General features: G+C 39.7%; 2 protein-coding genes across 3 annotated transcripts; both read left to right on the forward strand.

Moving 5' to 3' along the window:
* The first annotated feature begins 288 nt into the window (after window positions 1-288).
* LOC117302392 (nephrocystin-4-like) lies at window positions 289-19,106 on the forward strand. 2 transcript variants are annotated; one of them, XM_033786324.1, is made up of 33 exons: window positions 289-1,825; window positions 2,340-2,486; window positions 3,035-3,170; window positions 3,581-3,685; window positions 4,146-4,301; window positions 4,724-4,863; window positions 5,206-5,399; window positions 5,740-5,872; window positions 6,108-6,335; window positions 6,871-6,924; window positions 8,072-8,083; window positions 8,411-8,544; window positions 8,945-9,176; window positions 9,594-9,685; window positions 10,014-10,202; window positions 10,521-10,616; window positions 10,737-10,851; window positions 11,109-11,252; window positions 11,680-11,781; window positions 12,179-12,386; window positions 12,711-12,949; window positions 13,077-13,135; window positions 13,274-13,441; window positions 13,749-13,950; window positions 14,260-14,352; window positions 14,603-14,759; window positions 14,999-15,081; window positions 15,201-15,286; window positions 15,514-15,685; window positions 15,937-16,045; window positions 16,245-16,363; window positions 16,827-16,922; window positions 17,943-19,106. In XM_033786324.1, the coding sequence occupies exons 1-33, from the start codon at window positions 1,415-1,417 to the stop codon at window positions 18,081-18,083; spliced, it is 4,752 nt and encodes a 1,583-aa protein (XP_033642215.1). In that variant the 5' UTR covers window positions 289-1,414; the 3' UTR covers window positions 18,084-19,106. The 2 variants fall into 2 exon arrangements, with proteins under 2 accessions (XP_033642215.1, XP_033642216.1); XM_033786325.1 differs by lacking the exon at window positions 8,072-8,083.
* Window positions 19,107-22,745: 3,639 nt separating this feature from the next.
* LOC117302628 (epidermal retinol dehydrogenase 2-like) lies at window positions 22,746-24,912 on the forward strand. Its single transcript, XM_033786610.1, has 4 exons — window positions 22,746-23,201; window positions 23,674-23,912; window positions 24,150-24,257; window positions 24,804-24,912. The coding sequence occupies exons 1-4, from the start codon at window positions 22,746-22,748 to the stop codon at window positions 24,910-24,912; spliced, it is 912 nt and encodes a 303-aa protein (XP_033642501.1).
* Window positions 24,913-25,193: the final 281 nt, after the last annotated feature.

A 25,193-nucleotide genomic window follows, 5' to 3' on the forward strand; every position in this document is an offset into this window, starting at 1 on the left:
TACCAAGACTAAATTACCATGGTAACATAAGAGCACAATATACACACAGTGCCTGGCTTCTACATTTTTGTTGTGGATGGTGATTGGAGATCTTGTCACTTGATAAGTGGGTGTGTTTTGTTGTTGCTGTTTGGTTTATTTATAGAGGTCTTTCTTCTCTGAGTATTGCTACTTGCAGAATATTTACTCAGCCACGCTGCAGACTTGCATACATACATAGAATTGACCATGTGTACATTGTGCTTTGTGTGTGCTGACTATCCACAACTTGGCATTGAAGTGAATTGATTATTTTTGTATTCATCTTTTGGAGGTGAATTTTAGAATCATAAAAGGATAAAACGTTAATGTTTGAATGATTCATGGGGTTAAGTGTCAAACCTGCCTCGGGCGGTACATTGCTGTTATGACTGGTTGTTAAGGTCTCTGCGACGACGATGTGTATTCCTTCGATATTGAACAATTTGTCCATCAAAGAGGAAGGAAGTATTAGCCACAACCATCATTCCGTTATACACCTGTTCGGAGCTCATTTCGCTGATCGCTAACGATGACAGGAGACAAATGTTTGAGCAGATGTCTTGTATGCCTGTGACAGAGGACTTCTATTTCTAAGGGTACATGTATATTAGAGAAGACTGATCCAGAAAGGCACTTGATCACCCAGGCGTGTAATTTCCTTGGATTTTGTCCTGAATTATGGATTTTCTTCAATAAATCTCCTTGAGTCTTCATTTCTTTAAAGCCGTGAAACAGACATTTGGGGGAGAGAGAAGTTGTCAACATTGTATCATAGTTTTGTGTTTATGGTGATGAAAAGAATCTGAACCTCCTGAATTGTAACATCTGGGAGGAAATTCATTTATACGAGCCATTTTTAGGAATTTTTTTATTTCTCAAATCCCATCCACGATCAGTGAATATGAGAGGAAGATATTGATACAACGTCAACAGCATCTCTCAGATATTTGCACCCGCTGCTTGTGGCTAACTCAGAAATCCATCGAGCAGTTCATCATGGCAGTGTGTTTGCCTTTTGCTGTAGAGTTTGTAGACATGGAATATCAAGCGCTCCAAGAAACGTGATCTCACATGATCTAGTACTCTGTGGCATAGACAGTGTCAACAATGGTTGCGATTGCTTCATTTGCAGACGCCGCTGTTTTTCTGTATTTTACACGGTCATTAGTATCCATAGAAGGTGTCACAGCTGGACCTGCATCGACAATAAAAATGTCAAGACCTTGATCTTTATTGTTTGAAGACCAATTCATTCGTTTATTTTCAGTGATCAACGAAAAATTGGAATTAATTATGTTCATAGTACAGAGACGTGTTTTTTCATCAATCTGTTTGGAGTGATTCGATGTACTCGGCACTGATGATGATGATCGGACTGCAATAAATGTAAAAGATGAACTCTCAAGCATCAGGAAGTATGGGTAGGCTGCGGGTACCAACCATCTCTCTGGCCACACCCGCTCTGCTGGAACCGCCCAACTTTTCCAGCACTGGACGGTTATCAGCCACCCTCAACACCCTCCCGAGCCAAATATCAACAACTCGTCCTAAATCTAACCAATCTTTTCAAACTTTGACGCAAACTTTTACTCAGACTTTGACTCTAGCAAGAGTGTCTCAAACAAAGCAGGAGGTCAGAAACTTAAGCAAGTTTTTCTCGGAGCATTCTGTTATTCCGGCTGCTTCTAGACGGACTCTCTTAAAAGAAAGCACGCAGGAAGATTGGGTGCCATTTTGTGTAACGATACTTTTTGTGGATGGGATACCACAAGCAAAAGAACATTCCTGGAGCTTTGAAGATGAGGTACCAAACTGCATGTTTTGTGATGTTTTCCTCTCAAATTTCAAGCTGAAATCATTTATTTGACTTTCCTTCTTGTTTCTTGTTTCTTGTTTCTTGCTTCTTGTTTCTTTAATTATTCAAATGACCTAGTTTTAAAGTTTTCTGTAAAATATTTATTGTTTGTACGTGTGCAGGAAGAGGGTGAGAGGTTATACTTCCATAGCCACAGGCCAGGTTTGATCAAAATGCCATAGTCCCTTTAACCAAAGTACAGGCAGGTCTGGGATTTCATCTTTGATAGGGCAAGGTCATTTTCATTTTGCAAAGGGCACTTCCATTGAAAACTTAAAGTCTATCATCGGTGTCTATTGTGAACTTTTCAACGGGCACTAAGACCAACACATTGGGCAACAATGACCATGGCCTCCTTGCCTGTAAGTGAAATATGTGTACGTGATGTAACCCTTCATCAATCTTAAACGTAAGAAATCTGTTTGTTCTAAAGTTCTAAAATCGTTCATATTTTTATCTGTAGGAAGAGGAAGGTGTGAAGATTGAATATGAGATCAGACTGCACCTTTTTGACTTGACGTACACCATGTTCTTTGGGCGTTCGTGGGTCGGGCCTCGGCGTACAATCAAGAAAGGCGCAGCTCAGAACACAAGGCTACAGTGCAATGTGGTAAGGTTACTGTACATTGTACAGTGTAATTAGGAGCTTTGAGTGGTGTTTTTTTTAGTGCAAAATGTATTGAACTTTTCTAATGTGGGAAGGTAGAACAGATTTGGTTGTTTTGGGGAGTTTTTTTGTGTTCAAGGGTCACTCTACTAGTCAATATTTCTTTCTTCAACCCCGAATTAATAACAAGCTGAGGTTTTTGGTTCAAGTCCCACTCTAGTCAATAATTCTTTCTTCTACCCCAAAATAATAACAATCCAAACTGTTTCAATAGGTAGTATATTCCTGGTAAGATTAGCCTGTTTTGATGACATCTCTGCGGCAGGGGATTTAAGCGACTGATAATCGCAGGGTGTTGCGATTGAGGTAGGCCTACCTTAAATTTTCATTGGGTCGCCGTCCTAAAAATTTTCAAGCCGCTGCTCTAGTCATCATCAGGAGACCAAAGAGTTTGTCACACCATCTTGGCCATATTTTCATCATCTCAAACAATTTGATGTTTCAAACAATTTTTCAACAACCATGACCTCCATTTGACCATTCCTTTGCAGCCAGTGTATTTTCACACCTCGTTAGCCGACCCCAACATCGTCATAGTAATTGAAATAGTACGGGTCACTGTACCAAAGCTCGGCAAAGCTCAACACATGTCAAGTGGATGGGGAATCTTAAGAATTTTCCAACAAGGTAAATATTTGTTCAAAAATAAACGTCTGCTTCTCTTTCTGGAAATGTCATAAGATCTTAAAATCGAATGCAATTCGGCACTTCATCTCTTCAGCTGTGATTTTAAACACAGGACTCAATTTTGGAAACAAAATCCTTAAGACCGCAGATGTACCTCAGAATCTTAAATGGACTGGAACTCTGTTGGCCTTGGTGCCACTTTCAAATGTTCTTATCAACTTTAAGATTTTCCAACAGAAGTGCCCTTGGATTGCCCTTGGCAAATTAAACACCGCCTCCCATTTCATAGAAACATGAAACTCCAATCAGCTGTTAATAAATCTACCATTTGTTTGAGTTTGTGGTTTCACCAATTTATTGAATTTTTTAGAAATTACGGAGAACTTTTTATTTTTTTTTATTTTTCAAAGGCGATTTCACCGATACATCTCATAGTACGCCGGCACCTGTCAAGAGAGTAGATTTATTTCATGGATCTCCAAGAGCTCTCTTCTTCCTTGGAGATGACATTGAAGGTAGGCCCTCCCCGCTGACAACTCCCTCCTGGTCCCACCCCACCCACACCCTAAACAGACTAGCTTCTGATCAAGAAAGTTGACTCGCTTCGTGGATACATTGTGTATTACACACTGTGTTATCAGTACTTTCCCGAGTTCTGTTCTTTCTTTAAAGAGCTCAGGAAAGTACTCAGTAAACAGTGCTTTAAAATACAACCTTGGAAGCTACATGTACACGGCTTGTATGGCTTCCGACTGGCACCACCGAACAAAGACAAAATAGGGAGACCACCAACATCTATAGAGCTAGATAGCTCAGTTGGTAGAGCACTGTTATTAGGAGGTTGTTGGTTCAAATCACGCTCAAGTGAATTGTTCTTTGTTCAAACCCCCAAATAAGTACCAAAAAAAAAATCTCTCAGTTTCCCTTGTGGTTTATTATTTGATAAGTGTATATTCATTTCATTTGTTGCTGCAGGAAATAAAAAGCTGACGATCATATCTGAGTGTCAGTTTTGCTACACGATACGCACCCATCGTTATATGGATAAAATCATGCATCTACTACCTGAGAACGTACTGGTGGGTGGCAATGAACTGATACCCGGTGTGACTGTGGTGGATCCAAAAGATGGTATGTGGTCAATTGTCAAACTACGGCCGTGTCCAAAACTGCGGCTTCAGCATGTCTGCCAGTGTTTAAGAACGGGGAGACATGCACAATCTAGCCGTAGCTGTAGCCGAAGTTGCTGTTTCGGACACGGCTTATCTTCTGGCTTCTCACCAGGGCCCAATTTAATAAAGCCTGTAAGCACAAAAACTTGCTTAGCACAGAATAGTATTGCCTAGCAGAAACTCGTCACCAGCCCAAATTACATCACGCTTGCATTGTTGTGGCTGGTGCCCCACTCAATTTTTGCTTAGCAGTATTTTCTGCTTAAAACAACTTTATGAAATAATTTTGCAACGAAGACATTTGCTAAACAATTTCTTTTCATCGACTTAAGAGAATTTGTGATCATTGTTAACTTTGTATTACCGTTATTTTTGTGACAGGTGGGGACAGTTTACGTCGACCTAAACCCATGAAGCAGGTGCAAGCCGTTATCGATAAGCTCTCCCTCATCCTCTACCCAAATATTGATCAGTTTGAAGAAGATCTATGCAAGCATTTAAACTCAGACCGACTATCCATGGTGAGTGCTAAAGTTTGAGTTAAGTTTTGAATATCTGCATGTGTACCTAGATCTAACTTTATCAGAGAAAAAAAAAACGTTTTGAAAATCATGGCCCAACTTCAGAAACTTGTTAAGTAGAAAATACTGCTAGGCAAATTTCTTTGCTAAGCAAAAAAAAAGTGGGGCACCAACTGTAACATTGTTAACTTTAAAGTATCTTGGCCTGTAACCAGTTTCTATTATGCGGAATTATCTGTGCTTAGCAAGGTTCTATGCTTACAAGTTTTATAAAATTGGGCCTTCTTCTTTTAGCAAACTCTTCTCTGACAAGTTATAATTTGTTGTAAATTTCTGATTCAGGAGCACGTCCAGACTGAGAAGTCAAGTGTCGTCGTCTCAGAGCGAAGACTTCAGATTGGTGTCCACAATGGCTGGGGGTACATCAGTAAACCACAGATCCTTCTCTTAGATACCTCTGACTCGTCCATGGCTAGAGGAGGCATCAGAGGCAGTATGAAGAAGACAAAGTCAAGACAAGGCTCGGCAGAATCTAGGTAACAGGCCCTCAGAAACACCCACAGCACCCACAGCAGTTGCCATGGTGCATTTTGCTGTGGTGCCCTTTGGTAAATTCCAATACAAATTTACATTTTGCTCAAAAAAGAGCCCTTACCAGAGGAAAATTAATGTGCCCCTTTAAGAGAGAAGTTCAAGACCTGGTAACATTAGTACCTCCTTAGAGGAGAAATTCAAGGAGAGTTTCAAGAGTTCAAAATGATCCAAACAGTTGTTTTTTTAAAGCTTTTTAGGTCGGAAACATAAGACATACATTTTTCCAAAGCTGCAAGTATGATGCCCTCTAAAGAAAGATTATGATTTCATTTCTGCTTCTAGGGAGAATCTTGGATCTGCTTTACTTGTCAAGAATAAGATTACTTTACCTTATCTTGTTGATAGTCCATCGTTCGCAATTGTGTTCTTTCTTGAGTACATCGTATCCATGCCAACATCTACGCAAGACAAAAAGGTAAATCTTGTCAGTTATGTGATGAAAATATAAAAGTAACGATCATATTTGTTTTGAAAGCGAATCAACCAAGCAAGTCTTGTGTTGCCAAACCGGTTTAAATAGTTACATTAAATAGATTGTTTTCCTGCACACCTTGGAAAAGCACCAAGTATACATTGCTTATTGTACTTTAAACCAACTTTACTTTGTATGCTTTATAACAATTTCTGAATTTGTTTCCTTTAACTTCCAGCTTTCTGTGAGCATGAACAGAGCACAAACCCAAACAGTTGCTCTACGCTGGGGGGCATGGACACCATCCTTTAAAGAGAGTACCAGTGAAGTCTCGATCCAGCTGCAAGGGGGCGCTCTACCAAACCCTGATAATATGTTAGTCTATAAGAACCTCAGCGCTGAGTTGAGCGATAAGGAGATGGCTAAACTCGCTGCCGGAAAACTACAGTTTGTCTTCAAATCCAAGGTAAAATATTTTATATCAGACCAGGGTTTGAGTTTGGGGGGGGAAATCAACAAAACCACAGCCGTCGATTTCACAAAACTCTTCCTAACTTAAGACTAATCTTAGGACTTAGGACGAGTCCCAACCCTGCACTGTAGCATGCATACCTGAAGATTAATCCTAAGTTCGGACGAGTTACTCAGCCTAACTCGAGATAAGACGAGTCCTAACTCTTTGTAAAATCGACGACTGGACTTGTACAGGCCTTTAACTTCTCTCTTGAAGGGCCGAGACAATTTTTCTCTGGAAAGGGACACTCTATGAGGAAAATATATATTTGTGTTGTAACTTTGCAATGGGCACCACAGCAAAAGCACAGGGCACTTGCTGTTAAGTATACAACTCCTATTAAGACAAGTTCTCAAACGAACATCATCTACCCAGCAACTAGATATACATATTTTAAAACCACAAACCAAATATACATTGATACCACACATGCAATGCCTCAAATTCCATATACAACTCTGATTTGTTTCTATTTTGTTGTCTACAGAGACCAGGGGGATCGAGGCCCATATCCCCAATGTCAACCGAGCCATCTCTACTGGTAATGTGCTCAAACTATAATCATCTTCAGCTTCACTCAACCATATCAACTCCCATTGTACATAACAACTAGTATAATTCTTAAAGACTAGCCTTCACAGTTGGTGTATCTCAAAATATGCATAAAATAACAAACCTGTGAAAATTTGAGCTCAATCGGTCATCGAACTTGCGAGATAATAATGAAAGAAAAAAACACCCTTGTCACCTGAAGTTGTGTGCATTTAGATGGTTGATTTCGAGACCTCAAGTTCTAAATCTGAGGTCTCTAAATCAAATTCGTGGAAAATTACTTCTTTCTCCAAAACTATGGCACTTGAGAGGGAGCCGTATCTCATAATGTTTGATACCATCAACCTCTCCCCATTACACGTAACCAAGAAAGGTTTTATGCTAACAATTATTTTGAGTAATTACCAAAAGTGTCCACTGCCTTTAAGGTCCTATTTTTATCTCCCTCTCTTGTGAGGTTTTGTGGTGACACTATTGTAAAATCTCTTCTGAGAAGCGGTTGTTCTGAGAAGAACCGGTGGTTGATAACTCAATAATTCAATCAGTTTGCTCTTCCTCCTGAAAATGATCAAAGAATACTGATTGAAAGTTGAGTCGTCAACCACCGGTTCTTCTCTTAACCACCACTACTGAAGAGAAGTTTTACACATGATGTGACCACAAATCTCCGATAATATTGTACTTCCACTACTTTTAATCCTTCCTCTGCTCAATTAGAACTCCTCTGCTCAATTGAGACTAACAAATTATACCTTTAGAACTATTTAATACAATTGTTTCCTGATTGCTGTGGAACAACTTTTAGAAATAATTTGCATTCATCAAACCATTCACATTTTTCTCATAATAGATTGTTTGGCCATGTCCATATTGGCAGCTACGGCTACGGCTATGGCTAGATTTCCGCGTCATTGTGCCTTGAGGTATAGGACATCCTTATAGCAACACCCTTAGCGACAGCCGTAGCTGTAGCTGTAGCCGCTAATTAGGACACGGCCTTTGATTAATCATTTTCTATTATTTTAAACCCATACATTTAGCGCTTTTAGTTTACTAACCTAGATGATCATTTGGTGTTTTCCCTCCATCCTTGCATGCCACCTCTCGCTGCCGAATCTACATCTCTGGCACATCAGACTGACTCTGAGGTAGTAATCTACTTTCTTCAAGATTAATTCAAGATTGTTCAATCATAAATGCATATTTTCTCAAGAAAACGATTTTAAAAGACACTTAAAGACACTTGACACGTTTGGTAATTGTCAAAGACCAGTATGTCCACTTGCTTAATTAAACCCATTTCACAAATAGGTAGATCATAGCAAAAAGATATTTATTTATTTGTTCATGTTTTGTTTTGCATGTGTGAAAGACTGTGCTAGGGTTGAAACGCGCACCATCAAGTATTTTTTGCAAAAGGATACGTGTAAGATTCTTGTTATAAACACGTTGGATGTTTTCCCCCCAAAAAACAGAAAGGTAGATTTCCATCCGCTGCGTCTCTCCCGTCAGTAACTACGGCTACAGACCAGGCATCGATAGCGGGTGACATCATGGGTATGGTGTCTGGAAGACCTCCAATGCCAAGAAGTCCCAGAGTGCCTTCAAGGTAAGTCAATCTCAAAGTTAAGAACCATTGACTGTGGTCAGTCATTGGATGGGAGACCGTTCCATGGTGTCTGGAAGACCTCCAATGCCAAGAAGTGCCAGAGTGTCTTCAAGGTAAGTCAATCTCAAAGTTAAGATGGCTAGATATGATACGGCTCCTTAAGATCGAGTCCATGTCTTTCAGATGGGACAAAAACCTCTAGGTCCTTGTGCGTTGTGTAATGCACAAAATACCCAGGACACTAACCATGAAAGAAAAGTGACTCGGCTGCATTATGAAACTTGAAGTGACAGTCCACAGAAATGTTTACTTTTTTTGCAGACTACTTGCAGACTACAAATACTTTTGTCATTGTTGGAAAAGTTTTGCCTAGGGTAACAAATTGTTTGTGTTGTTTTAGGGGTCAATCATCACCAATCGGTCATGCTCCGATCCAACCAATGAACTTGCAACCGTCTATGGCATATCCGCAACACGGCAGCCAACCAATAACGAACCAGTACGGTCACATGACAGCTTCTCAACCACCCGGCTCCCTCCATCCCACCGGCCAGTATACCAGTGACCAGTACCAGGGGAGAGGCCAGACTGGAACCCAGTCCTTGTACCCAATGGAGATCAAACACATGGAGGTAAGAGATTTATTTATATGATTTTTTTTTTTATTCAAGCTCGCCTCAAACAAGGCTAAAAGCAAAACAACCACAAATTTACATTTCAATTTTGTACTTGCCTGGGCAAAATGTAAGTGTGTGAAGTGCTACTGCATGCCATTGCTAGCGTGCTCAACCTATCGAAGAACCAACTCAGAGAAGACACTGTGACGTCTTCTTCTCTCATTCTTCTGAAGATGAACACAGGTTACAATTCGAAAAAGGTACAACATTTTTTCTAATTTTAGGAAGTTACTTTCCAAGAAGCCATGCTCGTTTGGTTGTTTTTTAAAATATAGTGGCTTATAATCCACACAGATTATATTCTGAAAGTTACAATATTTTGTATTCCACCTGGATTTCTTAAAGCACCTCCACATTTATTTGCCTTTATAGGTTGGTACAGTCAGTAATGGAGATCAGCTGGAAGAGCTTCCCTATACACCTGTACATGCACCCATTATGCCGGTAGGCCCATACCACACAAGGTACTCTTCAAATTCACCTTGTTTGTACTCTAAGGCCCTTTTTGATTCCATTGCGTGGGCCTCGACACCCATCATGCCGGTAGGCCCATACCACACAAGGTACTCTTCAAATTCACCTTGTTTGTACTCTAAGGCCCTTTTTGATTCCATTGCGTGGGCCTCGACACCCATCATGCCGGTAGGCCCATACCACACAAGGTACTCTTCAAATTCACTTTATTTATACTCCAAGGCCCTTTTCGATTCCATTTCCATTTTCTTCCCTTTAGTTATTACCGAGCTATTGCCAAGCTAAACTTGTTGTTACTTCCCCCTCCCCCCCCCACAGTGGTCCAGGACTAAGCAGAGCCTCTTACGCTCATCTCTACCAGGCAGGGTTCGTCAACATCCTGGACAGACAAGGAGAGGTTCCGGAGGTCGTTGACCCCTCGGATCATGTGATCTTAAACCCAGAGCGTGAGAACAAGGATCTTCTACAGTGCAATGAGATCGTTGTAAGATTCCTGGCTGTTTCGAGGTGGGTGAGATTTCCGCGCTGGATGATTGATTCTGTTTTGCTTTTCAGCAATCTAGTCTCTTTCAAACTTTGGAGTACTATTCACCTTGACTTATAGAGCTGTGTCAGCACAACAAGTAGCTAAGCATAACAAAATTATGCTTACCAAAATAAGGTTACCAGCCCTCAATGGTTTGTGCATGATTCAATTAAGTCCACTGTCTGAAACAGGAATTACATGAACATAACAGGTGTGAAGTGCCAGAAAAAAAGGATGTTTTATTGTAGCCTCTTTCTTTAATGTAGCTTTAATGCATTTTATTATTTGTTTTGCCACAGAATGCTTCAGTTTCAGCAGTCCGTTCCTTCTGATTCACCACGCACCGTGTTCTTCACCTTCCAGTTCTATAGATACCCACCGGTCACAACAGAAAGGTCAGGGTTCATTCAGGATGGTATCTTTTGTTCACTTTACTTGCTGTTAGTATGTAAATAATCGTTGATGCGAATTGAAAAACTGAATTTAATAACAAAATACTGTGATCATGTTTACAGGTTATTACTTGGGAATGTGGAGGGTAACTTGACGGCAGATTCCCACAGCTTGCCGTGTGTTCTTAAGAAGATGAAAAACGATGGGAAGAAAAATGATGAACCACCTGGCTGGACGGTAAATTTAATGTTACTTTATTTCCTTGTTTTATTTTATTTTATTCCATATCCAACAGCAAAATAACAGGGTGAATAGGAAATGAGAAGAGATGTGCAGTTTTATACGTGGGAGGGAAACCCTTAAGGGGAAACTCACACCTGTCCTAATCCTTGGGGATAAGGGCAGGCGGCCAGTCTATGGTTATTAAACCCAGTGTCCTCTTTCAACAGGTCCATTCATTCTACTCAAGCTAATGTGAGGTTCTTTTATAACAGGTGCGTTACACTGTGGATCCTTCCTTCTTAAAACCCGGTGAGGGACGGCTATTTGTGAAGTATTTATATCAACAGACTCTCCATGTTGATGTATGGGACGGAGACTCATTGCTTCTGCTTGGTTCATGCGCCGTGGAACTCAAGGTGAGCTTAAAGAGAGTTCCTGAAGAGAACAGTTGGGGCTGGTCCATGGAGTGGCATGAGGATACGCCTCCTTAGCAATTAATCAAATACCTGCTTTACACATACATAGAAAAGTTTGCTAACACAGGCTGCAATTGGTGAGCTCCTTTTGTCCCCCTTATTTGTTTCAGGTGAGCCAAATCAGTATAAAGAACTGGTTTCCATTTGGGCCCTGCATATTAAAGTTAAGAACAAACAATTCATCATTTAAAAAAATAGACAGACGTAAAAGCAAAAACTATGTGAACCTTTGATCTTGTACACGTTTTCAAACTAGGGAATTCACCCAACCGGGCACCCTAATGTCCCTTTTGTTATAGGGTCATAGTTTGAATGTGCTACCTTTGATAGTTGCTTTAAACTATTCATTTGTTTTGTACTTTGTTAGCATCTTTTACGATGTGGACGTGAAGCGGTGCAAATCACCCATGAACTGGACGTCATTACTACTGAGTATGGTGAAGATGCAAATGCCATGACTGGAGACTTGGTGAGTCGTTGATGTAACCCGCTCTCAGGAAAGTGATGATAGAGGGCGCTTTGTAACATTGACCTTCTTTCGTGACATACATTGTCACATACTTGTAACGATGTTTCTTTCTTGTGGTAAATCAAAGTATTTTTGGTAAAAGTAATTTTTTTTTTCCACATTTTTTTCCATTATTTTATTTGATTGAGGAGTGTTTAGCTAGATGAATGAATTCTTTTGTTATGTTGTTTGTTTGTTCGTTGGGGTGTTTGTTTGTTTTGTTTTGTCAGATTTTGATTCATAGGGTTTGCCCCTTGAGTTCTTTGACTTTGAATGAATTTACCTTTACGTGTTAGGATTGAAGTGTGCTTGTTTGTTTTTCAGAGTTGACTTTGTATGTTTGTTTCTTTGTTGTAAGATGAGAAGTGGTAGCGTCCGCCCCGTTGGCGTCAAAGCCATTCTGAAGGGTCGACTCCATCTTCAGTTGGCCAATGTTGGGCACCGTGTAGACGTGAACGTGATGAAGGCAGGTACGATGCCGGTTAAGGCCGCTAAGGTGGTGGTTCAGGAGGACGGAAGTGGAGCTTTTCTTGGCGGGAGCGTCAATCTTGGGACTCGACCAAGCGGTAAATCTCTCTCGATTCTTCTTTATATTCTTGGTTCCTTTACCCTGAGATCACGACTTGCTTGAATCTAGAAATCAAGAGTTAGTGGTACGGTTGTAATGGCCCAAACAATTAGCAACAGAACAGATTAGACTTGACCTTTTAAGAGACGATGTATTTCTGTACAATCGTCAAAATGTGTCCAGAGCTGGCAAAAATTTACGATGTCCTCTGAGAACCTTAAAAATAAAACCGAATGAAAGACGTAGGATGTGATGTAGTACAAGCCTCCATGGCCACTTTGGTCATCAAAGAGTAAGAATGATATTTGTTTCCCCCCATCAGGACTTGGGTTAGCCAACCTGAGGCAGAAACGTAGCTACATGGCATCACACATGGTGGAGACCGACAAAGAGCTGGCGTCATCCCTCCTCATGACGCGGAAGGGGCAAATTGATCAAACTGGTCAGGCCACCGGGCGGGAGGCTGACTCCAAGAAACAGAGGAAGCTCGCTCGGATGCAGGCAATCAGACAAGCTCAGAATAACGACACAAACAAAGGCCCACTCAGCCAAAGTTTACTGGTAGGTTACACCTTACCAAGATACTAAGTAAAGACAAATTAAATGCTAACAATAAGTGAGTCAAAGTTTTCTTTGGATCATTTTGAAAGAGGTAAATGTGATTTTTTCCATCTTGTCTTATCCTTAGTTGAAGAAAGAGGAGAAAGTGCAACGGACTAGAGATCTAAAGACGATTGAAATTCATCGGTAAGGACATAATGTTTTGAACTCCATCTTGATATATCCAAAACACAACTGAAATTTTGTTTTTGTCAGAATAAAAATAAATTGCGTACAGAAAAATAATTTATAAATTGTCTGTGTGTAATTTTATCTTTCCATCAGTGACAGGATGAAAAAAGATGGCATCCTCTCGATGTTACAGTCGGCAATCACCACAGAACACATCGTCCATCCAACCTTCGGACAAGCGGAATTCTTTGAGTTCGTCTTGAGGAATCCGTACAATGTCCAGCATACCATCTCAATACAGTGGGACGAACCTGAGCTGAGGTAAAATCAAGGCACAGAAGCTAGCTAAGCACATGTGATATGTGCTTACCAGAATAAGGTTACAAGCCAAAAATCACTTGTACTATACTATGTGATTGTTGCCCTGCTTACTGTAGTACGGATAAGCAAAAGATTTCTGCTATGTCATTTTTGTAATCTATCTCATAATAGGGAAACTGAGTGGTTAATTTTTTGTTCTGTTGTTGTACAATTGGAATTTTAATTTCATGTATTTTTATACTTGATGAAGAAAACATTCAATTCAATTCAATTGATATCTTATCTGAGCTCCTTTCGTCTCATCCAGTGTAATTACGGACCCCAGGGAGTGGAGACATTTCAAGCAGCTCTTTGAGACGTATACAGCCATCGAGGAGAACATGTTTAATCAAGATAAGAAGACGGACGGAGATGTGCCAGGTCTACAACTATTCCTCAGACCCAAGGAGACAGTCAATGTTCCTTTTAAGTATCAGAGCTTCAAGGCTAATCACGCTGTTCAACCACAGGTGAGGATTGTTTTATCATCCTGGTCATAAGATCCTCAAAGATGTCTCGCACTGTAACGTGTAGATACCTGTAAAGTGAAGATGATGATGAAGCAATGTTGATGAATTCGGTTTTTACCCTTACACTTAAGTGTATTCAGCACTGTATACTCAGCACTTTCCTGAATTTTTTGAAAGAAGTCCACAGCCAAGACATGTTAGTTGGACCAGTCTAAAGTCATTTAACCTTATACCGACATTTTTTTTATTTGGGTGTTTTTGATTCACCATGCAAAGTTTCAAATCCTAAATATTTCTTTCCTTTTGCAGGGTCCTCAAGTCACTTCCAAACCTCACTTCAAGATTCAGTTACCTGAAGAGCACAAGGAAGTCGATCTCGCCTTGGATTCTAGAAACGTTAGGGTGAGTCTAGAGGGACAAGTTAATTCCATTCAGTTAAAAACAAAATTGATAACAATAGTTAATAGGCCTCAACATCTCCTGCAGCTTCATATTTTCTTGAAAGATGATGATGCTCAAAGTCTGTAAACCTAAATTGCAACATCTAGAATAAGGGGGGTCCAAGACCAGCAAGTCACTTTCAGGAGTTTTTATATTTTGGAAATCTCATCCCTGATTTGTCTGGCCGATTGTTTCATTTTCTTGTTGTCAGGTATACTTCAAGACGCAGGATAACAAACCTATAGCCATCTTGTCTCTTAATGTCGAGCCTCAACCTCACGTTATTGATCAGACGTTTCGATTTAATCATCCAGAACAATCGTTCCTCAAGAAGTCCATCCGTCTACCTCCATTTCATTCCACCCAAGGTAAGGAATTGTGGCTTATTTGGCTGATTGGTTGTGGGTTCGAGTCCCTCTGTCCGATTCATTTATACTTTTAAGAATCTTTCAGAAGTTGACTCTTTCTGGTTTTTGTGGAGCCATGACTCTGATAAGTCAATTTATTTTTGTCCCAGCTTGTTTTGAAACTGTTTTTAGTATAAATTTGCAACAATGTTTTGGTATTTATCTTGGGACCTTCCCATTTTTTAATTTAATTTTTACAGGCCTACATCAAGGAGGTGGTGCTGTGGGGCAGCTTTTTGTCAAATGCAGCGACGAAAATGCAATCTGTGAAACAAAGAGAGTGGTGAGTACTACATTAATCTTCAAATCAATTGATTAACAAATTAAAGAATCAACTAATGAACAATGAATACTTTACCTCCATAAGAAACTAAATGAGATTTATTGGGTTTTTTTCCTAAGCCTCCTGGTGAGCCTCAGGATGTGTACGTCAAGGTAGCGTGTGGTCTGTCGCCCTCTATCAAGAAGCTGTTCATCCTAATCTACTCGTAAGTAAATTTGCGCCATCAAACATTCTCAGATGTGGAGGACAAAATAAAAAGAATGGAAAAGAAAAGGACTCCATTATCAAGATTGGGGTGCTCTTTGTGTACAAAGTCTTTGGGAAACTGTAAAGTGCAGGAACAAAGGAAAAAAATGCTAAATTAATAAAATTAAATAAATGGTGAATTAGATCAAATTGAAACTTTTTTTTCTCCCCTTCTCTCTGGTTTAGAACACCCTTTCTTTCTAGACCTCTCCAGACGTGGCAGTTTTACATCCACGCTTTGCAGAGAGTAGACGTGAGTTGCGTCCAGGGACAGACAAGTCGCCAGTCCCTCATCCTCAGAGGAACGCACGCCTCTAGACTTGTTCAAAGCTTCTCCTCACATCCAAACGAAATGCAGGTAAATAAATTATTGAGAAAGAGTCTGGTAGGGTCGAAAAGCTCAGGCCATTAATTGTTTTTTTACATTTAAATTTTAACTGGTTGAATATTTTCAAATGGTTGGTTAACTCACTGAAATTTGAAATTAAGTAAGAGGGTTATCCTCAACACAAAAATCACAAAGTAAAATTAAATAATTAAATTTTCCAGAAGATTGAGATACTTTCTGCAAGTGAACTGACCTAAATATTTTTGTATTTATTTGAGCAGTTGCTTCCTTCGGAGCCTTTCATGCTACTAGCCAACTCTGTCCACGAGATCCACGTAGGAGTGCGCCCTCTATCAGTTGGCAACAAGTTCATGTACATCAATGTTGTCGGTATCCTTTGAGTGAGGGAACATTTTATGAAAGAAATGATCTGCAATATCCAAATTGTAAGTTGTGATAAGAAATGCAAATTATGATTATACTTTTTTTCACATTGAGACAACTTAGAACTGTGCTTTCAAGGTAAGAATTCAAGGTTTTGGAAGAGTAGTCTAAAAGTGCGTGAATTTTCCTTAGCCTGGTTCAACAGACAATGAGTACCACCAGCTGATACGGTCTTGGCTGGTATGCGTGCAGTGTCGTCAGCCTGTGATATCCAAAGCCTTTGAGCTGCAGTTACCGGTGGGCGGAGGCAAAGGTTCAAATAAGGTAAGGAAACCAGACTAGGACTACAGTTGTAATACGTGCATCAATTTAACAACCCTTTAGAGAACACAGTGGCTGGAAACAGTTGTTGGTCGATGTGGTCTCGATGTTTCAAACAATATTCTCTGCTCATCTTCGAGAAGAGGAGCAGAGTATAGTGTTTGACTTACAGTTGTACTATGTGCATAAATTTAATAACCCTTTATAGACCACAGCAGCTTGAAACAGTTTTCGGTCGATGTTTCGAACAGTATATTCTGCTCGTCTTCTGAAGATGGGGAGAGTATACTGTTAGAAACACTCAAACCACACTGGCTCTTTTCTGAGCCAGCACTCCTCCAAATAAGATAGTGTACATGTATATGGTTGTAACATCAAGTTTACGATTTAAAGTTAGTTCTTAAGATTGACTGATTGATATGTTTTGTATTAAGTTTGTTTTTCCGTTGTTATTCTATTTATACAGCGTATAACATACACCAATCCGTACCCTCATCATAAAGTGTTTAACATCAGATGTAATCGGGACGATTTGCTGCAGTTTAAGGAGACACGGGTTCAGGTAGGCTACAGCGCCCTCTATTTCTACTTCTCTCATTCTTTTGATTGTGAGAGTATGTAAATTTATGAATGCTTGAATGTTAAACTATTTTATTCTTTACATAAATATTTGATATTTGTTTATTGATTGATGTTGATCCCTTGATTTCTTTGTACCTGTAAAACTTGATTAATTTACTTTTGATTTTGTGAATCCTTTTCAGTGTGTGTTCTCCTCTAAACTTGAAAACTTGTTGTCTGGATTTATTGATTGTTTGCATTGATTGAACTGACATAATTATTGATTGATTGATTCTCTGATCAGTTATTGACTATCTGATTGGTTAATGACTCTTTATTTGATTATTGATTCTCTAATTGGTTATTGATACTGTGATTGTGATTATTAATTCATTTCTGTATACCTTTTTACGTGATTTGCTATTGCCTTCTACCCTTGTAAAATTGACTTATCAACCACGTGATTGATTGACAGATTGACTAATTGAATTAATGACTTATTGATTGATTGATTAATGTGCCTATCTATTCACAATTTGATTTTGATTCTTAATCCCCCACCTTGATTTTATAATATTTGGGTATTGATTCCTGTTATTAAGATAAAATAAAAGATACATTTCCAATATCTTTGTTGAATAATACAGTGATAAATTTTGTATTGAACTCAACAACTCAGGGCTACTCTTATGATTCAAATATTTAATATTGATATTGATTGACTGATTTATTTATTACTTGATTGATTATGGTAACGATTGATTATTATAATTTGATTAATTAAGGTATTGACTGACCTACTATAGTATAGGCCTAGAATTACCCACAGGCCACTGAGGCCCTGGCTTCCATTGCCCCTTGTCTTTGACTTTAAGATGTTTCAATTCCCTTTGCAAAATGAGAACCTCCTTGCATGCCCTTTTTAAATATAAAGTTCCAGGCCTAGTATTAATTTGAATAGTTGCAACATAGCTTGATTGATTGATTGATTAATTATGGTATTGATTTTGGAATTCCTTAGATTGATGGCGGTGAGACATACGGTCTTGGTTTAAGATTCTCTCCGTGTCAACAAGCAGGCAGCGCCGAGATACTCATCTTCATCAACGATGAACAAGACAACAATGAAGAAACGTTCTTAGTCAGAGCAATATACTCCTAACCCTCCTACTGTGTGACCATTCAATGTCATCCATTTTGAATGATAGATAAACTCAGTACAAGGCAACAACAAGGAAACGTTTTTAGTAAATACAGTACATAGTCAAGCCTCCTACTGCCTCACCAGTTTCATATCTTCCAGTGTGGTTTTGGTGATAGGGTAACTGTGCCAGCCTACCATGAAACAGTACCTGAAAAAGGGTTAACGTGTCGGAGAGTTTTTTATGTGTTCAGAAATCTTTAAGTGCACTTAACAGTTTTTGGTACCAAAGATTTTGTACCTCTCACAAATATTGTACTTTTTGTTTTATGTCTTTCCTTTGGGGCTGTGAGGGGGTTGGGGGCAGTGTGTGTCTATAGTAATATTTATTTGTATGGATTTTAAGAATTTGAAACAAAGAATACAGTACTATAAAACATGCACTCCAAAGATGCAACGGGAATCCTATGAATGAGAGCCGTTTCTACAAGCTAAATGTGTTTTATATAAGAAACAAATTTATGTAAATAGAATGTATATTTGTTAAAACACACGTGCGGTTTCAGTTGGAAGTACAGTTTATATATTTTGGATGCAATGTTTTTAATACCTACTTGATGTATACAATAATGCCTTATGCACATATTTGAGTAGGGCGCCCTCGGGTAGAAGTCATATAAGGTTGGCCATTGGTCCATCCTGTGCACCGCCGCGCGTAGTAGCTGTTCGTTTATACTGTTTCATCAACGTTTTACCTTTTAAGATGGCTGCGTGATGACGTCATGGTCCGTCGATAGGCAGTACCGAAGTTGACCATGTGTTCATGATACCGTCCAAATATTTCTGCTGCAAGTGAATTTGTTGGCAGAAGATTTTAATGGGCCAGTCTTGGCGACTAGTAAATTCTTCATGCATAAGTTTAATAATTTTGTGTAAAGGATTTGAAATTTAAGGGCCTTTTAGTAACGGTTACATTCGAAGTGCCTTTGGTTATGTGCAATATGAAGTAATAGCATTTTGCTGAGAATAAACTTTGTTACTACATTTTTGGTTTGTCTTTTGTAAACTTCTTATTGTACATGCAAAGTAGAAATGCCTTAAAATTGTCTTGAGCAAGTTCGTGCACATTATTTTGTCGAGACAATTTAAAACAAACCCGTTCCCATAATGATAGCGTCTTATCGACCCCTCGGCGGCAACATGTATGTATGGGGATATTTACATACAAGGATGGGATTGAGGTTGGGGAAAAGTATCAAATGTTGAAAATGTGACATTTTCAACACAACCGAGTCTTTGACGTCACAAAGGCGTCGCTTGGAGTCGAAGCGCCAACGCGCGCGTTCGCGTGGGGGCACATCGCACACAACTATTAGTGATGATCAGATGGTCAGTTTATTGTTTGGTACGAAAGAAGACGATGCTTACGTGTTGTGAACGCTCTCTTTTTTACACAAACTAAGATGTAGACTGAAAAGTGTGTATGCGATCGCTAAAAAAGTGAGTTTAGAGTTCAATATATTCACATAATAGGCTTATATTCGATGTCAGATGTCGACAAGTCAAAAAGGCTTTAAACGTTCTTATCATTGTGTTGTTTGTACCTGGGCAGTTTTCCAACTTGTAGTGATTTGTTTTGAACTCAAAGTAGTTGCTCAAACTACGTCTGTAACAATCTACCTCATACTATTGTAATACTTTTCGCAGTCGCAGTGGCTGGAAACATCGCCTGTTGTATTGTAACCATCTCCATCCGTGGATGAAGTAACAAAAGATTCATCGCAGTAATTAAAACTTTGACCTCCACCAAGAGCTCCCCAATGCACCATTCTCGGGCGAGATCCCTTCTACCAGACGTCAGTTCAGCCAAGGGGGATTCGAACCTCAACCCATCCGGTCTTAGAGTCCGTTACGACATTGCTGAACGCGGCCGCATGAAAGAGTTAAAGAGCTACCAAGCGTCCACCATCCTGAAAGACTTCAAACTTCCTCTCATCTTCAAGCACCCAGTAGTTGATGCGTCTACTACGACATCCTCAGATGAGCCTCACTCTCGTAAAACCACCAGAGCGAGGCTGCCATCCATCATGACTGGGAGGAATCGTCGGCAGCTTGTGCGGGATCCATTGACTCGCTCCTCCAATGTCGTCACTATCCCCTCCGTGGATAGGTTGAACTTTGGGGTACGAGGTTGTTCTAACCGTTATAGGCTAGAGGCTAGGGGAACGAAGACGGGTTCACTACTTAGGTATAGAAGTCCAGCTTCAGGCATGGCGGATACTTTTCCGGATGTGCCCCCTGGAAAACATTGATATTATAACAATTAAGTAGTCTACTTAAAGATGTCAAACTACAATTTTAAAATATCAACTAAAATATTAAACAAAACATCTCTTCACATATTTTGAGTATGCAGTCGTTAAAATTGCAAACACGTATTGTGGGACTTGAATACAAAAACAAAACAAAACAAAAACAAAATCTTTTGTCGTCATAAATAACCGATAACTTTGGTAAACATTAAATACAGCACCGTGAACAGTTTTGTGTGTGCCATCTCGCAATAGTGTGACGTCGTTTGCCTCAATGTGAATTTACGTTGTTGCATATTAATTTCTTGTTTATGTGGAAGCATTTCAGTGAAACAGTTTTTTAAAGGTGCCTCTATACATTCATCAATAAACAAATAGAAAATTGTACGAGACAATACAATGCAATCCAAAGATATTTACAAAAAATATATAAAAATACGAAGTGATGCAACGGAAACATCAAACATTAATTTGTTTACGTCTGTAGTGTCATTAATTTATTATCTGTTTAACAAAACACAGCCTTAATTAAAAAGCCTTTTTCACGCGAGCAATTTAGCAAGGCTGAATGCGAAATTAAACCTAATGCAACTCGTGTAAAACAGAAACAAATCTTGTCTATAAGGTCCCTTGTGAAATATTCTCGATTGTGACAATTGAGAAAAAGAGAGGCGAGCTGTTTAATCATGAAAACATTGACCTGGGTGACAGGTTATTGGGTAAAACTCCTGCTAAACCATTCAGTTGTTGACAAACTTATTGTTGGTTGTTGTGGTTGATTCTTGGTAATGTTCAATGTGGCTCAGTGAACAGCAGAGGCTATACTGTGATGCCAAGGACTTCAAAACTTATCGTATTTGTTTGCTAGTGATAATAAGGAGGTTACTGAACACACAAACACCATGCACAAACTGCGTTATCATTTTGGTTATGGTGAAGATCAGGGGCGGATCCAGGATTTCTCAAACGGGGGGGGGGGGGCGTGATTTATACGTGGCGACTCTGTAAGGGGGTGACTTTGTAAGGGGGTGAACTTTATAAGGGGTGACCTTGTAAAGGGATGACTTTGTCAGGGGCCGACTTTGTCAGGGGGCGACTTTGTAAGGGATGACTTTGTAAGGGGTGACTTTGTAAGGGGTGACTTTGTAAGGGCGTGACTTTGTTAGGCGGTGACTTTGTAAGGGTGACTTCCTGCATGGACTCGCTCTGGATTTTTGGCGATATCGAAAAACGCAACCACCTTTTGAGAAAATACTTTCAGATGTTAGAAATCAAGTTATTGTACAGAACATAGTAGGGCCCTTATGCATTGTTTTCACAATGCGCTCATGCAACCTTGCAAACTTAAACACTATTGACAATACAGACAATCTAAAACCCCGGCGTGTTGACACATGGGATCTGATGATGACGACATAAGTTTTCTCCTCGAAACGGATGGGATTAAAGAATCAAGGTTGGGTACAAGGATCTATTGCCATTGCCAAGGACAGTGAAAAACAATAAAAAGCGCGACCCTAGAGTAAGTTAAATTAATTTTTGAAAAGATCTGCGTCTGGAGAATTATTTAACTTTCTCTAGTTTCATTGGACGGGAATCTTCTAATCATAGGTGAGTACATGTTCAATGTTGGATTTCGATAGAGTAAAGCATTTTCGGAAACATGTTGTGAATCTAGCATGAAAATAGCCTTTTAAAAATACAAGAAAAACTGACTGCAGTGTTTTATCTTGTTTTTATTGGCATATTCATTTTATCTGATGTTGGACACCTTTACAACCAAACTGTCACCGTCGGTGTGAGACTTTGGTGTGTTGTTTGCCGTTTTTTTGTATGCCGTTTACAACCAATGCAAATAATGACCGCTCAAACGGTAGCTATAGGCCTATTACAACTTATCGCATCGAGCCATAAACTCATCTTTATGTAAATTTCTGTGGATGGCTACAGTTTGATCGGATGATAAAAACAAAGCTTGGCCGTGTTAGATTATAAAAAGGGCTGCAGCTTAGAGTTTTAGGGAACTTTATTAATTAAAACGCACATTTTCATAGTGATATATCGGCCTACTACTCGTGAGTGGCATCGTGGCTCTAATTTATGATTGTATTAAGCAACGTGTATTCAATTAAACAAACCTTAATTGATATCACTGATATAGATCTGTTTTTGTTCTGTTCTAGGCTTCACTCATAAGGTTTGAAACCTTTACTCGTACGGCTCTACAAGTTCTTCTTCGTCGGCAATTAAGAAAAACGAGTCAACATTGTCAATTTTATCCAGTTATTAGCTGCCGAAAGTACACCCAACGATCTGGACAATCGGACAGCATCCTTATTGACTTTGAAAGTTCATTTTAGAGTTGGAAAAAATGGCGTTTTTGAAATCTGTTATGTTCCTTCTGCTTGTCATGTGGTACTGCCTTGAGGTCATCCTAAAATCTGTTATTCCACGCCGCCTCCGAGCTCGCAAGAACATCGCCGGGGAAATCGTCTTAATCACGGGTGGGGGTAGCGGTATGGGTCGCCTCTTAGCCGTAGAGGTAGCAAAGCTCCACGCAACGGTAGTCCTATGGGACGTGAATGAGTCCGGGAACGCAGAGACTGTAGATGTGATTAGGAACCTCGGAGGTCAAGCCTTAGCTTACACAGTAGATGTAACGAAGTCTGATGAGGTTTATAAAGCAGCTGAGGTTGTGAGGCGTGAGGTTGGTGAGGTCACTGTGGTGGTTAACAATGCTGGTGTGGTGGCGGGGAAACCTCTACTGGAATGCCCAGATCACCTCATACGCAGGTCTATGGACGTCAATGTCATGGCACATTTTTGGGTAAGAACAATTTATTATTCCTAAAACATGCACTCTAAAAACTCCCGGAGAATAGACTCGGATACCTAATCCAGAGGTTCTGACCTATACTGTGGGTCAGGCTGACTCTTAAACTGGTTACAGTTTACGGTATATTTGGATTTTTATCTCGGGTTTTGATCCGTTTCTTGATCATTTTGACAAATCTGAGCCATGTGAACCAGAAATGGCTCAGTCCATCGGGACCAGAAATCCGGGTCTTGACCCGGTGGTTTTAGAGAGTGCTCTTTCTTTAGCCTCAGGTTTTTTTTTATTTTATTATTTTTGTGGCAAGACCTTTGCATTTGTAATCAACTGAAATTCCAGACGTTCAAAAAAACAATAACCTTTTTCCTAAAAAATTGTTCTTTATTTTTATTTTTTATTTTTTTTCATTTGTTTTTTTAATATATTTCTCAACATTTTAAAAATATATTTTTAAATTGAATTCCAGGTTCATAAGGCCTTCCTACCAAACATGGTGGCCAGAAATCGAGGCCATCTCGTGACGATCGCCAGCCTGGCCGGCTTTTTTTGCTTCAAGAACATGACAGAATACTGTGCGAGTAAGTTCGCCACTGTTGGCCTCCACGAGACGCTACGAATGGAGCTGGCACATAACGATTTACACGGCATTGACATGACACTGGTATGCCCTGCATTCACGGACACTGGGATGTTCAGGGGAGCCAAGTGTAGCAGCAAGTAAGTTCCTATAACGAGCAGCCATTTTGATTCTCCCCATTCAAATCAGTGTAACCAAACCAAGGCCGGAAGGGCAAAGAGTATGGTTCATTTTTGTACATTGCATATTAAATTTCGGAGACATAATAAATTATACTCATTTTGATACCGAAAGGTTTATTTTTTTTCACAATAACAGCAAACAATTTCTGCATTAATGATTGTTTTCAATATTTTTGTTTCCAGGTTTCTGGAGCCAAAGTACGTAGTCAGTAAGATTCTAGAAGGGATGCTACTGAGGGAGAAGATGACGTGCATTCCAGGCTCCGTCTTCTGGACTGTCCTTTTAAAATAGTAAGTCAAGTTCATAGAGTAACATAATAAGAACTCTTAGATTGTCAAGTCATACTGCCACAATTTTGTAAACGCCGCATCGCCTAATTCGCCCAATGTGTAACACACAGGGGCGTTGATGCCCTAAATGGTACCACCAAGATTGTGATGATATTTCATGTGGTAAATATATTTTTCTATACGCTATTCCTAACAAGTCATGCACGACGTCATCACTGTAGGCCAATAACGAAACTAACGACGCAGTTCCACCAATACACACAGCCCGCCCCTTTTTTCATTGACCAATCACCGCCGCAGAAAGGCTGCCCACCTTTTGGCGCTGCGCTTGTAGCCTCGTTTTGGATTACAATGATGACGTCATGCATATATTAAGAAAGGTGTACATCGAGTACTGAATTCATTAGTAAAAATCTGACACGTGATTCAAGAATCTGCCGCCAGATTCAAGTTTTAGTTTCGAACCTATAACTTGTACTGGCAAGGTATTTGACACTTTACTCATTTATAAACTCAGCTCTTCTTTTTGTGTTGTTCTCTTCTCAGCTTTATTCCGGAGAAACTGTCGCTGCTGATGCAGAGAGCCAGTGGGTTAGACCGAAGCATGGACACTTTTGTCGGGCGACAAAATGGCACGACACCACCAAGACGCTGAATTTCCCGACGCTGTGGTGCAGGAATTTCTGTCGTCATAGATAGCGGACAATTTCAGTCACTTCTTTATCAGTACTAACAATAGACCTATCATTCTGCCTCCATCTTGGTCATGCTCCTCGTATCGAATAACAATAGTGAATGCTAATAATCATTTTGCAAATAGGAACCAGACTATTTTGTTCTTTCAGCCTCGGTTTGGTAACATTGATATCATTGAGAGAACTTCAAGATGGCTGCACCGTGATAAATGTCTATAGTGACCGAGACGCTGTTTATCCC

Source organism: Asterias rubens, chromosome 18 (genome assembly GCF_902459465.1).
Source record: "Asterias rubens chromosome 18, eAstRub1.3, whole genome shotgun sequence".
NCBI lineage: Eukaryota > Metazoa > Echinodermata > Asteroidea > Forcipulatida > Asteriidae > Asterias > Asterias rubens.